The sequence below is a fragment of the Paralichthys olivaceus genome, chromosome 1 (assembly GCF_024713975.1).
Source record: "Paralichthys olivaceus isolate ysfri-2021 chromosome 1, ASM2471397v2, whole genome shotgun sequence".
Classification (NCBI taxonomy): domain Eukaryota; kingdom Metazoa; phylum Chordata; class Actinopteri; order Pleuronectiformes; family Paralichthyidae; genus Paralichthys; species Paralichthys olivaceus.
Window position 1 is genome coordinate 8,161,820 of NC_091093.1, and position 15,981 is coordinate 8,177,800.

The following is a 15,981-nucleotide window of genomic DNA, read 5'->3' on the forward strand; positions in this document are numbered from 1 at the left end:
CTGAGAGATTACGGTCCAAAACACCAAAATGTGTTTCTGGTTGTGAACAAAAAATAACCACAGTTAGTCCTCTAGTTAGTGTTGCCATTATACCAGAGCCAGAAGAGAAATCTGAGGGACAGAGACAAATTGAATCAATCTGCAACATCTGAGCTACTGATGAAGTCACATTTTCCATATATCGCATGTAAAACCAGCCCAGAGTCAGACTTTGATTCCTCTCGGTGCATCCTGCATTAAAAAGCTGTTCCTGCGTCACTCTTTTGATAAAATGTCCACCGAACATGTACACATATATATATATATATATATGTATGTGTATATATATATAAAAATATATTCTCTTTTTGAATCAGTATTGAAATCATTCATGAGACATTTCAATTTCGGGCTCAATGTTTGCTGATATGCACCAATATGAAAAGCAGCTCTTTTTATTTAAATTTATATTGAAATATATATATATATTTTTAAATAAAGTATATACATTTATATATTTAGTATACTAAATATAGTATTAAGTATATAGTTTATAGGCATGGAAATATACATGTACCATATCCGCATTGCCACCCCCCAAAACAACAATGATATCGATGATCATATTTCAGTGGTGTAATGGATATGATAGTCCATTTATCAAATTTCTTTAGAGAACAATAAGTGCTTGATTGAATACATAGTACATAAAAGCAGGTCTAATTTGTAATCAGGCACAATTGATTTCCGGAGCTACAATAACAACAAAATGATTTCAACGGACTGAGGAGAATCTTCAAAAGGGATCTAAACACATGACTTGGTAAAAGGCCAGAATGTCTAAATCAGTTACTGATTCGTGCAGAAGACCTGGAAATAAAGCTGCAGCATTGTTCTTGTATTTCAGTGTAGCATTCAAATATGTGCTGTTGTTATGGCAAGTCTTCATTTAAGATTTCAAATTTGAGTTTATTGTAACTCGCTCACTCTGTTTATTCCAGGTCACATTGGATCAGGTTTACATCCAACACCCTTAACTCTGATTGACCTGTTTCCACACAGAAGAGAAATAATTTAGAGTGAATGAGATGTTCATGAGTGGGACTATTTAATGTGACATCTTGCCTCATTAATGAATGTATTTCTTTGGTCTTCAAAGGGACACTCTCATGCCAATGGTAGAACAATGAAGTGAATTCCTCTTGCATATCCTATATTATGTTGTATATGCAAATTCATATTTTAGCTCATATACATTTACTCCTTTGATGTATTAAGATTCTCTTCAGAACATCACTACCAATTATTGATGTGTCCTAAATCATGTCCAGTGTGATGCTCACAAAGAGGAAATGATACTTCACTCAGTAAAGACAGCTAATCGTCTGTGGTTCACTCATTTTATTAATGAGCGTGTCAGATGTGAACTCGCTGGCAGTAGCTTCCGTAGATGCAGAGCTGTTTGAAGTGCAGACTGAAGAAGAAGCCGTGTTGCCTGCCCCTGCTCATTAAAACCAGATGAAAGATCCACAGCTTCCCAGCATGTGGGAGGCAGATGCTGGTAGCCATGACAACTGCAATGTGCACATCACATGAAAGACAGGGGGTCTGTTATCATGACATATTTCATCCTTATCTAAACCTTACCTTAAAGCAATCATAATCCTACCGGATTTATTTATTTTTTTGTCTTTGAGATTTTTGTAAGGTCTCAGTAATGTCATTTCCAGACGCAGCGCCGCAACTCGTGGTCACTTCCACTATAAATTCTTTGTCTTGTTGCTTCTGTATTCTCACCTGGAAGTCAAGTTAGGGCTCGATCGCTTCTCCAGATGAGCTGGTGTGTCACAGCTGACCAAGTCATGATAACTTCATGGGCTGTTGCCAAAGAACTCTGCACATTTTTGATGTGTGAAGAGCTGTGGAAATCCCCAAAGTGTTCAGCACACTGCCCCCTTTAACCCAGCGCTCATTAATATGCTTTAAAATACTGCTCCACTTCCATCCTGGCATGTTTTTTTTATTATAGGAGTGCAGATTATAGCATGCCTTTATTCCCAGAGTTCTCCTGTGGAGCTGTGCTAATATCCCATCGTCATCTGTCTGACAGGAAACACACTGACATGAACAAGATAAAATCATTTAGTATTGTAATGGAACCTGTACTTTGTGTTTACAGCAGTGTAAATGGTACATTTTAAGTTACAGAGAATATGTTTTTAAGAGACAGCAGTCTGTGTCTCACAGCAAGGTTGGTTTTTTTTGCTTTTGGCAGTCAGTAGGAAAGCTGAGCAGTAAACCTCACAGACTCAGGTTAGAAAGTTCTGCTGGGATCTGACTCTGAGCCTCAGCCAAGGTGGATTCAAACTCAGGAGGGGGGTTGACCACTGCACCATGTCCAGACTAAGAAAACATCTTTTTATTCATAACCTTTTTTATTTTTTGGACCAGCAGCATGTAGACATGTTATTTTTTAATTCTTGTTTTTTTTATAGGTAATAAAGGGATAGTTCACAGAAAAATGAAAATTCACTCATTATCTCGCCTCTATGCCGATGGAGGGGTGTGTGAAGTGTTTGTGGAAGTAACTGGGACCCCATCTTCAGATAAATGAATATGAGTGTCAGGGCTTGCGGACACTTGGATGACAGCACACGAAAAGTATGGAGGCATGTTATGTTGTTTTAATACCCAGACTTTGCTTCAGCACTGACTCCTCATATTCTGTTGGTGTTGATATTTTTACTTTGTGTGGCCTTGGTAGCAGCATTAGCTCCCTGACCTACAGATTTGTGGGAATGAGACATGCAAGGGGCAGCAGTCACATAAACTTTATATTTGCATTGAACTCTATCTGTCAGACCCCATATAAACATTGAATGTTGACAAACTGATGATTTACTTATGTGATTTGGATACAAGAAACTTACATTTAATGGGAATCACTGTTTTGAAAAATAATTTAATGTTTTTATGTGTGTTTATGAATAACCAGACCAGTTTGAGTATTGATGACCACTAAAAATTCATAAAATGCACCACACAGGCAGCTGGATACATTTCAGGGATAGAGGGAGAAGGTGAAAGAAAATATGTAATGTGCATTTGCTTCTGTTCTAGTGGTTATAGTTTGTGTGTATGTTCCCAGAAAGCTGCCAACATCTGGATGCTGCTGATGCAGTGTAACTCGGTGGTCCAGCCATAACCATCTGCTGGTGTTAACTGTCAGCCTTGAGCTTGATGCCTCTGTCAGTGGCAAATTATTCTGTCTCAGCAGCATAAAGTCTCACTGACAAATGTACACATGCCACACAGAAACTGGCAACTGCACTTTCCAAACTCTCACACATTCATTGTACTTTTCAAATATATTTTATATCCATAATTCCAGACACCAGTTTACTTGCCCCGGTTTGTGCTTCTCTCATGTATTTTTTTATTTTTGCATACATGTACACTTTTGTTCCATACAGTACTTACCACTTGCCCTGGAGTCTACTTGCCTGTGAAACGTCCACCAGCTCAGCTCTCTGTCCCTCACCATCATGAAATGTGGCCATTGCAGGCTGAGGCTGCACAGCTTGAACATTCACTTCTCCACTCAAATTATGCTGCAAGACCTCATGTGTGCTACTGCTGTTAATTTGCGACATTACGAGGGATCACTGTCCAGAGATTCAAGCCTTTTCTTGCTTACATTTTCAGCCCCACCCTTTTCTCTCTGTTTTCTTGGATTTTCATCCGTATGGTTTTACTTGTATGCTTGTATTTGACCTAAACTGCTTCTATTGGAGGATCACACTGCTCACACTCTGGCCAGTCATGGGCTGCGTTCGGAAAGTCCAATAATCACCTTTCCTAACAACTATTCCTTAACAGCAATACGTCATGAGGTCAAGGGCAGATGTGAAGGAGAAGTGGTAAGGAGTTACGAAAGAAAATCCGAATCCACATGCAAAAACTTACATCTTTAAAAAAAAACTTTATTTATAACAGAAGGTACGCACAAAATGTACGGTAGTCTGTGCTGTAGGCTGTTGGCTGTCAGTTATATTAAAGTTTCCTGTTTAAAACAGTATGGTACGTCCTGAGAAAAGATGTTTTCAGTTCATACAGAGCAAACATTTAATCATTACCTACCTAAATAACAATAAACCCAATTTAATTGAAAATGAAAATAAAACAAACGTTGAAGTGTTGAAATAATATAATAATATGAGGAATATACGTAGAGAAAACCTTATTTAAATGCATTCCACAGTCAGGGAGTTGGAATAACCTATATATGTATTGAGTTCTGATGGTGTTTTTGTGACCTATTAGTTCAATATGCTTGTTGATCCCTGTGACTTCTGACTGGACAGATTTGACAGAGGAGAAATCAGACGATCGTGTGAGGAGTCACATCAGTTCTGGATCATGTCATGAGAATAAAACAGCCGTTCTGTTTTTCATATTTATGTGGGTGTGTCCAGGTGTAAGCAAGAGGTGATGTCGCTTTAAATGTTGCTGCTGCAAAGAATTGTGGGGCAGCATTTTCTCCTTTCTTTTCACAAAAGATGGTCAGATGTTTCCTATGCTAAAGAAGATAAGTGAGGAAGCTTTGAAGCTCCTTTTATAATCATTTAGAGAAATCGAACAGCTCTTATCATGGGGGCCGCTGAAATACTTCCGGGTCATTTCACTCAGTCAGGAAGGTTCCTAAGCAAAATGGACTAGATGAACACACCCATGCTCTGTCGCAGGTCTTACTTCTTCTCAGGTGTTAACTTGCCGCACAAGAACCAAATGTTCACAGTAGCGCCCCCTGTTGCCTGAGAGTGCAACTATCTGAAATGATGATGTTAAAACAACAACTACAAGACAATAATCCGAAAACTATATTGAAAGTGTCACTGGTGGCAAACAGCTCGTCATTTTCAAATCATTGCTAAACCTCTAAACCACTAATCAGAGAAGTCTCCCATCCTCTCCTGCCCCTCGGCTTTATCACAAACACACCGTTTGAACCACTTGCTGAGACACTTGGGTGAAGTTACACTTTACGTGAAGGAAATGTAAAGCCCTACACATTACATCTGACATGAGATATCCTTCTGAGCATGAAGCTTTTATTCATATTTACTAGCCCAGGCCTCCTACATGGATAAAAGCTCTATTACTGTAACATTATGCCAAAGCTGTCATGAAGCAATGCAACTGTATCTTGACATTGTGTATGTTTGCTCTCGGGAATGATTCAAATGGCTCACATTTGCCACTTTCTCCCCGACACTCTCTGATATCGGTGTAAACATTTATTTGCTCGCTGCCCTTAAATCTTTATTTCAGAGAAGAGACGCCTCCGCACATGTGTAGAGAAACATGAGTGAAACAGCAAACTGGGAATTATTTCTTCAGTTACACTTTAACAGACAGATCAAGGAGCCTGTGCAAATCATCACTTATATCTGGGCTGCAGAACGAGGCGCAGCAGTAAGTATGTGACCTAGTTAAGAATTTAACTGCTGAAAGTTGTTTGAGGTGGAAGTTACAACTTGGAGTCAGTGTGATAGAGGATTGTTTTAAACCCCAACACATTGATTGCATATGCAACATATTAATTGCACTTGTCAGTTTACCCCTGTTAAAGCTGCACTAATCAATATTTATATTTTAATAATCCTTCAGATAAGTGTGTATAAGCTGCAGGGTGTTACTCATAACCCACTGTGATTTATCATGTGACTATTGCACCTTGAGTTTACATTTGTCAAGTTGCCTGAAAATAAAACTTGATGTTTCACCATAGACAAAACAACGTGACAGCTCCCCACCTGGTGGCTGGCTACAGTATAGGTCAAAAATCCTTCGGCATGTTAACCCATTAAAGGCACCAGATAAACCTGAGGGTTTATTGAAGAGCTGACCGAAATGCCAATGTTTACAAACAAGCTTGTGCATTTGGCTGTGATTATAAATCATCGTCTTTTCGCTAAACTTCCTGAACATTTTTAATAAACTGACAAAGCTAGCAAATTCGCTGGAATCCCCCCATTCTTCCTCCTTTCCTCTTCCTCCTCAAACATGTCTTACTGACCGAGCCTTGGGAGAGGCACACAGACATCGCATCCAGTCGTACTGGGTTAGTGGATGGGACATAAACCAAAAAAGTCAAAAGCAGGCTACACATACATTTTTTTCTTGATGATGGTTTTGGTCATTTTAAGTTTTTTATCACAAGGATGTTTTTTAGTTTGATTTTATTTAATTGTTTGATAAAAACCGGGTTCAATATGATTGACAGCTGAGACTGACTCGTATCGTCAGCATCTCGAAACTGCGGATCACATCTGGGCAGATTCTGGCTACCAATGTTCCAGATGGTGGCGTTCGTATCCAGGGTATTTCAGCTTCATTTCTGGATAGCGGGAGGAGACATTTTGTTCATTTACAGTCTGTGTGTTGTCCTGTCTGCTGGATGTGTTACTGTTCAACATTTTAACTCTATGAAAACATGATAATATCAGTGTTTTGTTCTTAGTTTGTTTCCCAAGTTGCCAAAAACCCTTTTCATGCTGCCCTAAAATCCTGTTTTTATTGAAAAAAAAATCTCCTCGGACATGTTTCATATCACTAACAAGCCAAACAATGGCATTTCTTAGTAGCCTGCAGACATACAGTGGCTATGCCATAAGCCTAGAAATAAAGGAAAGGAAAAACAGCCGAGGGTTTAAGAGGTTAAGTGAAAGGCCAGTGTGATCCCTTCCTGCTATTTTTAAGGTCCTGAAATTCACATGACCCCAGACGATAATTGTTGTTTTATTAATTTTAAGAGGCAACACAGCCATTTTGTGTGTTATAGTAAATATTTAACCCTACTATTTACAGTTCACATAACTCTGAGCAGTGCAAGTCAACACTATAGGCCCTGACCTCAATGTTTAGGGTCTGTTCCCAAGTTTATTTTCAGTGTTCAAACATTAAAGCTGAAAAGGGAGGAAAAGTGCCACCATCATCCATCTGTAGGTCAGTGTGGAGGTGAGCTTAAGCTTTAATAAGAACCAGACAAAAATCTACGCCTGAGAATATCTGTGTCTAATTCCCTAATGTCTAGTCGTGTTTTTCTGGCAGCAGAAATCTCGAGTGACAAGCACCTGTGGAAAAACGTGTGTGTGGCTTCACTTTGTTGGAAATACTCTGCAGTACGATGAGTTTAACCCAGCTGCATGTTGACGGTGCATAACATCAGGATTAATTAATAGATTATGCTACTTTCAGTGGGTTTTAGTGGCATTTTTCTACTGAAAACTGGGCAATTTCCCTCAACAGATGGCACAAGCCACCCACTGAGGGAGGGTGACAAAAGACTCAGTGTGGAGAAACCCTACCACACTGAGACTTCTGCTTCTGCTGATGGGAAGAGCCAGCGAGCCTTTCGCCAAGCCGTGGTTTCACTCATCTGTCCCGACACCTCGGTTTGACGGGTTCACAGTTAAGGTCACGTTTGTCAGAGACAGCCTGGAGAGCAGATGTGACAATCTGGGGACGGGGTTTATTCGGGGACAGATTAGGATGTTATTTTGTGCTGCATGCTACCGCAAAGCTGAAAAGTTTGTCCTGACAGTTTAGTGATGTTAATGGTGCAGCTGTCCAAATCACTAGATATCAAATACTCCCTCAACTCTCTAATGCTTCCTGCACTGGAGGTGTAAAACCTCCCGGCTTCTGCCACATCAGAAGAACAAAAACCCTGTGTGAGTTTAAATCCAGCCATATTATATTAAATCGTCTGTTCAGATTTTGGAGGTCGGTTAAGTTACTCTGCTCATTTTTCACTCCAAGGTGAATATGTTTTATTTTCCCATCCAAATGGCCACAGATGACCTCTGACCATGTCAGCGTCTGTTTTATGAGAGGAAATTCTTTTCACTTTTTCAGGCAAATGCTGCTGGGCTGCTATAACTCTGTTGGTTTAAGGCATTTATGGTGGAAATGGAGATATTCATTGGTAGTCATATCACCAACAGCCCTCCTCGACTGCATTTTTATTTGTTTTCCACAGTGGACTTACTGTAGCTAGTTAAAATGCCCACCCATGTGTTTTAGCATGCATTATGCATTCCTTTATCTCTGCACTGTAGCTGCTTTGTATTCACTGATGTGTAAACTGAGAGCATGAGATGCAGCAGTGTGTCCCTGACTGTTATCATGTCATGTTTAGTGATTTCCATCCTAGCTTTCATTCTTGCCCCATGCTGTAACTGCCACATAATTCCACGTTGACTACAGGAGCATTTGGCAGTTGTATAGTATTTTTCTCAGCACTCACAGTTTGCTGTTCTCTTCTCTCATCACCTATTTCCTGTGTGGAAGGAGGCACTTCATGTTTTTTTTGGCATAGGTGGTGTTTTGGCTCAGAAAGGAGGGATCTGCTGCGGGTGGGATCGAGCCAGACTCTCCTCCTTTTTCCTTCCATCTTCTCATCATTTTGCTTTATATTTTCTCATCCTCCTCCTCACCTTCTTTTTCGCCTGTCTGTAGTTCCGCTGGTCTGCAGCTAACTTACGGCTGCTCTCATCCAGCCCAACCCACAGAGATGACCACAGTTTTTATTACTTTTTAGACACTTGCTGTAAATTTGTGTAAGTCTTTAGAGTTTAACACATCACAATCACATGTAGAGCTCCACAGCCACACATTTGTTCTGCCAAGTGCATGCAACACAGTAGCTCTGAGGGAAATGTGTTTCTGTTGCAAGACAGAGCAAGAGAAATATGTCGACTGCGATCAGGGCATCCACGTGGAAGCCAAGCGAGAGCTGCTCATTAGAAAGCCTGGAGATTGGCTGCTGTCCAATCACAGGAAGGCTTATTGGCAACTGTGGTCTCTCTGCGACTGACCTGTACGCCTCCGCGGGACCAGTTTTGGGTGCTTCACCACCTGTTTGCACAGCGAGTTACTTTTACTGCCAGTTTGAGTGAATTTATGGACTGCTGATGTTAACTGTTTTATTTTTACTGTACCCACATTTCTTATAATGTATAACGACCGAGGGGACAGAGCAAGCCGGGATCCCAGAGAAAATTCAGAGGCCAAATTAATGCCTTCTGGAAACTTAACAAGATCCCTGGTTAGTTAGTTATTGTATAGTAGTTACTAATATGAGTTTATAGTGCTCATTTAGCAGGTGCAGCTGGCTTTACTTTTAAAATATAACATTTTTATCCCAAATTAGCTTTTTATGTGACCAAGTTCAGACGATGTGGTTGGGGGGCGGCTGTGGCTAGGGGTGGGGGGGTCATTACTTGCCAGAAGATTGGTGGTTTGGTCGCCTGCTTGCCAAAATATCCTTTAGCAAGATACAAAACTCTGGATTGCCCCTGAATGTGTGAATTGGTGAATGTGGCTTGTACTGTAAAGCCCTTTGATTGATCAGTAAGACTAGAAAAGCACTATGTAAATAGAGTTAATTTACTGTTTACAAATCCAGTAAACCTTTTAAAGTACTATTTTAATGAACACTTTGATGCTCCAGCTACTGCAATGTTACTCTGCAACGCTCTAACAATCAATCTTTCTTCTCCTCTGTGTGGCAGAGTCTCGGCTGTGATGACTACCTTGGAACAGGAAGGGTGATGGACAAGTGCGGCATGTGTGGAGGCGACAACTCTTCCTGCAGGCTGGTCTCTGGAGTATTTAAACACAGTCTGTCCAAGGTCGGCTACCACAAGATAGTGGAGATCCCAGAGGGCGCCACCAAGATCAACATCACAGAGATGGTGAAGAGCCGGAACTACCTAGGTGGGGAAGAAAAAAAGCTGGTCACATTAAATTAGCGAAATAGAACAGTGGTCCTCAGTCTTCTCACTCAAGATTAGTTTGCTGTTTTTTCTTCTCACTACTGTTTTACATCTGTTTTACATCAGTTAGTTGGGAGGAGCATCTTGAAGGTTGTTGAGAGTTCAATAAAACCATATAGTCCAGAAGGCTGAATGCCAGAGATATATGAAGAGTTTGTAATCACACTGGAATTAACCGGGTTCCAAGTTTCCAAGTTTCCAAGTTTTCTGTTCTGCACTGGTAAATCTTGGTTAAATTTATATTTCACATTAAAAATATTTTACATTTGAGGCTTCGCAGCACTGGCTGGACTCCTTGTGTTGATCCAGGTTTACAGTTTCATCGGTAACCACTCAAAACACATGTATATTACATTATGTTACAGACTAAATGTATGACACCGGTGGAAAAAGAGTTAATGACACAGCATAAAATAAATTATTATTTGACAAAAATTTATGTTTTTAATTTGATTCGCAGACATTAGACAACTCTACTTGTTCCAGCTTTAGCGACAATGGCTTGTAAAAGTAATTCAGTTTGTCTGATTTAGAAAGTGACACATTTTCAGGCAACGTGTGACATGGAGAAGTCCACTCAGCGCTCAGGTGCAGCCTTTCAACTGATACCTATTGCCAGTAAAGCCTTTCTGTGTGTTTGTCCCACGGTGCATCATTTTCAATGTCAAGAACGTGCGGAGCACTGAGGCGCTCTCTCGCCTCGCTGTCATTCATCTGGGTGTCACATTTCAATCACTGCCGATCAGAGCTGATAAAAACCCTCCTCTGCTGGAGTGAGGCATGTGCGTCTGAGTCAAACCCACTGGACTGATGATTAGTGTCTTTACAGAGGTGCTAAAGTGGACAACTATGAGAACCATTGCCTGGCTGAGCAGTAACGGCACAGAAAGTGCATGAACATGCTTCCAGTAGAGGATCTCATCCATTGAGCCTCACCTTCTCTTTTAATTAAGGTGCTCTGTAAATCAAACCAGGAAGACAAGAGGATGGATTTAGTGGCTACATCTCAAATCCTTCTAACCTGGATGCCAAGTTCGCTCTGCTTTCTCTCCTCACATTTAAAACATGCATCTTCTGCAACATTCACTCACTGTGTCTCTCTCTCTCTCTGTTTCTCTCTCCCTCTCTCTCTCTCACACACACACACACACACACACACACACACACACACACACACACACACACACACACACATACTGTACTGTTTGTATGGGTTTGGATGATACTTGTAGAGCAAACAATAATGCATGAATAAAGACTATTCACTATCACAATGTTACTGAAACACAAACATCCTTGATGATAGACAAACACACATCGTCTTAGATTGCTGTTTTTGCAATGATGATATGGGCACAAAATTGCAAGTGGCAACATGTTTTCTGAATTTGCTTTATAGGTTTAAAAAATATTTCAGTAGACAAGGCCAGAATTCTCACAGGAGCCCCCTACTGCATCCTCACCAAGTCCATGATTTCCCCTCAATAGGCCTCTGTTCTGTGCACGTCTAACAGTGCTTTAAGTTGTCCAAACACTCTTTTACAAGCCGGTCTAATGTTACACTTCTAATGCCTTTCTAATGGCCTCTTGTCCTTAATCCATGAAATCAGTGGAAAACATTTTGGGGGGTTTTGTTTCAGGATTTGCATGAAAGACTTGCCAGCACAAACAGATTTTCACGTTTATGAAAGGCATCGCTTTGAAAGAGCACGTGAGAGCGTTTATTCAGTTAGCTATAATTACTTTTCTTTGGGTGGAGAAAGTCAGTGTAAGACCTTTTTTTTGTTTTTACTACACTTCTCATTATGTCTTAATGGTTTTACATTAAACAATAATTATGTTGAAGAGGCTGTGGCAGTACTTCCCTCCTCAGGGCTGTCAGTAGTGATTGTGTGGTTGTTCTCTCCGTCTCCTGCAGCTCTCCGAAGCCGATCGGGGCGATCCATCATCAATGGAAACTGGGCTATTGACCGACCAGGCAAATATGAAGGAGGGGGGACCATGTTCACCTACCGGCGACCCAACGAAATCAGTAGCACGGCCGGGGAGTCCTTCCTCGCTGAAGGGCCCACCAATGAGATCCTGGACGTTTATGTGAGTGGCGAATCCGTTTGGACTTATTGAAGTGACTCTCTCCTTTCATTCATTCTAAAACGCACATGTTGGGCCAGAAAAAATACAACCTTTAGAGCAGGTATCACATTTTGTGTGAGAAAATATTTGAAGGTCAGAAGTATTATTTTAGGATTGTTGACTAAGTCTCCGCTACTTTCTGTCAGATGATCTTCCAGCAGCCGAACCCTGGTGTTCATTATGAGTACATTCTCCCTTCAGAGGAAACTGTTGGCCCTCAGCAACCAAACCTCAGACCTGAAGGTAAACAAGAACCTCTTTCTACTCCCACACTGTTTATTACTCTAGCTTTTTTTCTGATGCCTCATTACATTTTATAGACACAGTAATTAATCAAGACAAGAATCTTCAATTGAATCGATCGAACAACGTGGATTAGTAGCAGCCCTACCCAGGTAGAGAAGAAGTGCTCTGAAATGCATTTAAATGACCTTGTAACTCTTACAGTATGTTTATGGTACATTTGTATCTCTAACCTCTAACATGCTTTCTTGAAATGTATTTGAGATATATTGTCTTGGACGTAAACATACTTATCAAAAGGATACTTTTAATACAATGCTTTTAAGAAATATACTTAAAGATAATCACATTTTTGCAAAATTCAAATTTAAAATAATATTTATTCCACTCTTTTCAACGTTTCCTTCATGTAAGGACATGTGTTAAAAACACTTGTATGGCAATAATGCTAAAACACATTTTAAATATTGACGTAAGGAACATGTGCTTCAGCCTGTTGGCAATTGTGCCTCAGTATGAATTATAAAAAAAGAAAGAATGAATGCTTTATATATAGATAATTTACATTACTTTCAAATTAAATATTTATTATAATCAAGTGTTTTGCCATCATACCATTTGAAGTGGATCAGATTTAAGAAAATACCTGTTTTGTAATTAGGATTACACTTTAAACAACACATTTTTTCCCATATTCAGTCACATTCCCCATCATTAGTGAATTTATGACATTAGGACAGAATGCAGACAGACCAGTGAAACTTTTATTCATCCTCATATGTCCCTTTTTCTTCTTTATCCATCCTGTTACCATAGTGACTCTGCGAATCTTATATGTCATTTCCTGTGTTCATGTCTCAGAGAACACTGTGAATGGTCAGGGAGGATACGACCAACACAGTAACACACACCGGGAAAACTTTGACACGGTGGGTGGAGGGAGGTATGCTCCTCGTCTCCCTGACAACCAGGTACCCGCCGTACAGCCACCTAGACGAGAGAGAGACCACAACTGGAAACTGAGTGGTGTTACAGAGTGCAGCGCCTCCTGTGGTAAAGGTAGGGAAACACAGTAGTTGTTGCATAGTAATGCTTCAGTGTTTTGGTTGCAGACAGGAAAAATTCACGATCTCTGATAATATCCAGCCAAGTCTGTCATCTCTACTTACATAGAATATTATTTATGTACCATTATACTTGTATATTATTGGCTTATACTATTTATGTACTGAATTAAATAGTATCAAACATCAACACTTACTAAATGGTCCACTCTCTGTCTTTCCTTTCTTTAAGAATATGTATTTCTGTATTTATTTATTACTATGCCCATTTGCCGTGCCTTTAAACAAAGCTAGTCTTCCTGGGGTACAACTCAAACACATTAAAATGAAAACAAAATTTAAAAAATGTAAAACCATATAGAGGTACACACCAAAAACAAACAAATCATTTGAAATGATACAATAATACACCAAGGCAGTCAAATCAGAACTGAAATAAACAGTTGTTCTTTTAGTGACGTCTTGAAGGAGACTATTCTAATTAGATTCTTAACTTCATTGAAATATGTGCTCTGTGTAACTTTTTAGGATTCAGATACTCCGTCTTTCAGTGTGTTCACCGGCTGAACCATGCCCAGGCGTCAGATGCTTTGTGTGACAGCAGCAGCAAACCGAGTCCACAGGAAGAGGCCTGCAACCTGCAGCCCTGTCCAGCATTGTGAGAGAACACTCCTCTGATTTCACACACATGCACATCACTGCCAAATTTAAGATTTTCTAAAGTTGACCTAGAATAGTACAGGCACTACTGTTGATGGGCCCTTTTTGAAAACTGAAAGTGATGCCAAGATAGAAAATCAGTATTCATTATCATCTAAGCTGATGGAATGGTAGAATTAAATTATTTTATTAAAATTAAAAATTAATTTGAACATCACTAGCTTCGAATGATGGTACTCTAAACCAATTATCCCTCAAAATGCTTATATTTAGTTGCAGAAATAAAAGATTTACAGATCAAGCAAAAGCAGCTTCTCAACATTTCATGCTCATAGAGAATCAGAATGAAAATGAAAAAAACCAACAAAATAAAAGCTAGTAGCAGGCTCCTGTGATTTCCTCCTGAGCAGCTGGGATATTGGAGAGTGGTCTGAGTGCAGCAAGACCTGCGGCCTGGGTATGCAGCACCGACAGGTCCTGTGTCGCCAGGTGTACGCCAACCGCACCCTCAACGTCCACACGAGCCGCTGCCGACACCTGGAGCGGCCAGAAACAGCCAGCACCTGCCAGCTGAAGATCTGCAGTGAGTGGCAGATCCGCTCCGAGTGGACCGCCGTGAGTGCAGCTTTCAAACACCAAGTGATTCAGTCATAACATTCCGATCAACACGTATTTCTGCAGAAGCATAGAGCATCATTCTAATGACATGAAGCTGTATTTATAAAAGTACTGTGTTTGTCTTTAAATGTTTTATCCCTGACATCAGGGAAATAGCTTCTGTTTTTGTTAGTTTTGGTGATGCTCGCATCCTTTTTACTTTGACGTTGTGTCAGCATGTTTTCAAAGGTGATGAAAAAATACAGTGTTTCCAGCTGGGCGTTCCCCCACACTCCAGCACTAACCGTGTGCGCTCTGTCTCTGTAGTGCTCTGTGCCGTGTGGGCTGGGTCAAAGGTCGCGGGAGGTACGTTGTGTCAGCAACGTGGGCGACTTTGTCCCAGATGAGGAGTGCAACATGAATCTGCGGCCTGTCGATGCAGAGAACTGCGACATGGGAGCCTGTGCCAAGAGCTGGTTTTACACTGATTGGGGGAATAAGGTGGGTGTTAAAAGTCAGTGTGAGACACAGCAACCTTCATTCATCACTAACAACAGAGGGAGTCATTGTGCAGGTCTGTCTTCATCCGTCAAGCAGCTGCTCTTGAGAAGCAGATTCTAAAAAAAATTTTAATAAAGATTTTGACAGCTAGAAAAACTTGGACAAGGCTTCTCTTGTCTGCCCTGATGATGGCAACACATGATGATCCTCTTCTGCTGCCAACAGTTTCTCTTTTGGCTGAAGCACTCATCTACAATGATTTACACACACAGTAACAGTAAGGTAACCTTCACCGACTAGATTGCCTTCATGTAAAGATGGATGTAAAGATGGATGACATGACAGCCATCCTAAAGTGAAGCCGCCTGGTGGCTGGCTGCAGTATATGTTATGAATCCTGCTTCTCTCATGTTAGTGGATGGGACATTGGCCAAACTAAAAAGTCAAAATCAAATACATTTTTCTTTTGAAGAGGATTTCTGTCATTTGAGGTAGTTCTACCAAAGTAAAGGTAGTGTTGGCAGTTTGTTTCTGAAACACTTTGTTTTATCTGTTGAAATAATCTTCAGCCATTAATAGACAGAGTCATCTGTCGGTCTGAATGAGATGATTGGCTGGTGTACCTGTGTGTCACAAACCTACCTGCCTGCCTGCGTGCTCTCTGTCTATGCCCTCACTGCTCAGCCGGAGAGATACACACCACTGAAGTAGAGACGATAGTAAGAAGTTAGTGAGCGAGACACAGAAAAGCTTCGGGGAGGTATCAGTGCACGTTTATGTGTTCTTGGGGCGTAGCTTTGACGACAGGGTTGATGGGAGGGGGTGGGATGTATCTGTTGCATATTTTCAAAGTGTACGGTAAGTGTTTCTTGCTAGTTTTTCCAGGATTACCAACCCTAGCTTTAAGTAGTTATTTGATGCTGTGAAAACTGGGTGAAACATCATGATTAGCAGCTGCTACT

The 15,981-nt window shown here is 40.6% G+C and overlaps 1 protein-coding gene across 4 annotated transcripts in view; it reads left to right on the forward strand.

Moving 5' to 3' along the window:
* LOC109624789 (thrombospondin type-1 domain-containing protein 4) overlaps nucleotides 1-15,981 on the forward strand; it is a 46,989-nt gene that overhangs the window by 26,581 nt on the left and 4,427 nt on the right. For all 4 annotated transcript variants that reach the window (XM_020079704.2, XM_069511006.1, XM_069511040.1 and 1 more), the window contains 7 exons: nucleotides 9,558-9,762; nucleotides 11,740-11,915; nucleotides 12,101-12,197; nucleotides 13,059-13,256; nucleotides 13,790-13,919; nucleotides 14,332-14,536; nucleotides 14,846-15,019. In XM_020079704.2, coding sequence (XP_019935263.2) covers nucleotides 9,558-9,762; nucleotides 11,740-11,915; nucleotides 12,101-12,197; nucleotides 13,059-13,256; nucleotides 13,790-13,919; nucleotides 14,332-14,536; nucleotides 14,846-15,019 — 1,185 coding nt within the window. The remainder of the gene's footprint in view (nucleotides 1-9,557; nucleotides 9,763-11,739; nucleotides 11,916-12,100; nucleotides 12,198-13,058; nucleotides 13,257-13,789; nucleotides 13,920-14,331; nucleotides 14,537-14,845; nucleotides 15,020-15,981) is intronic.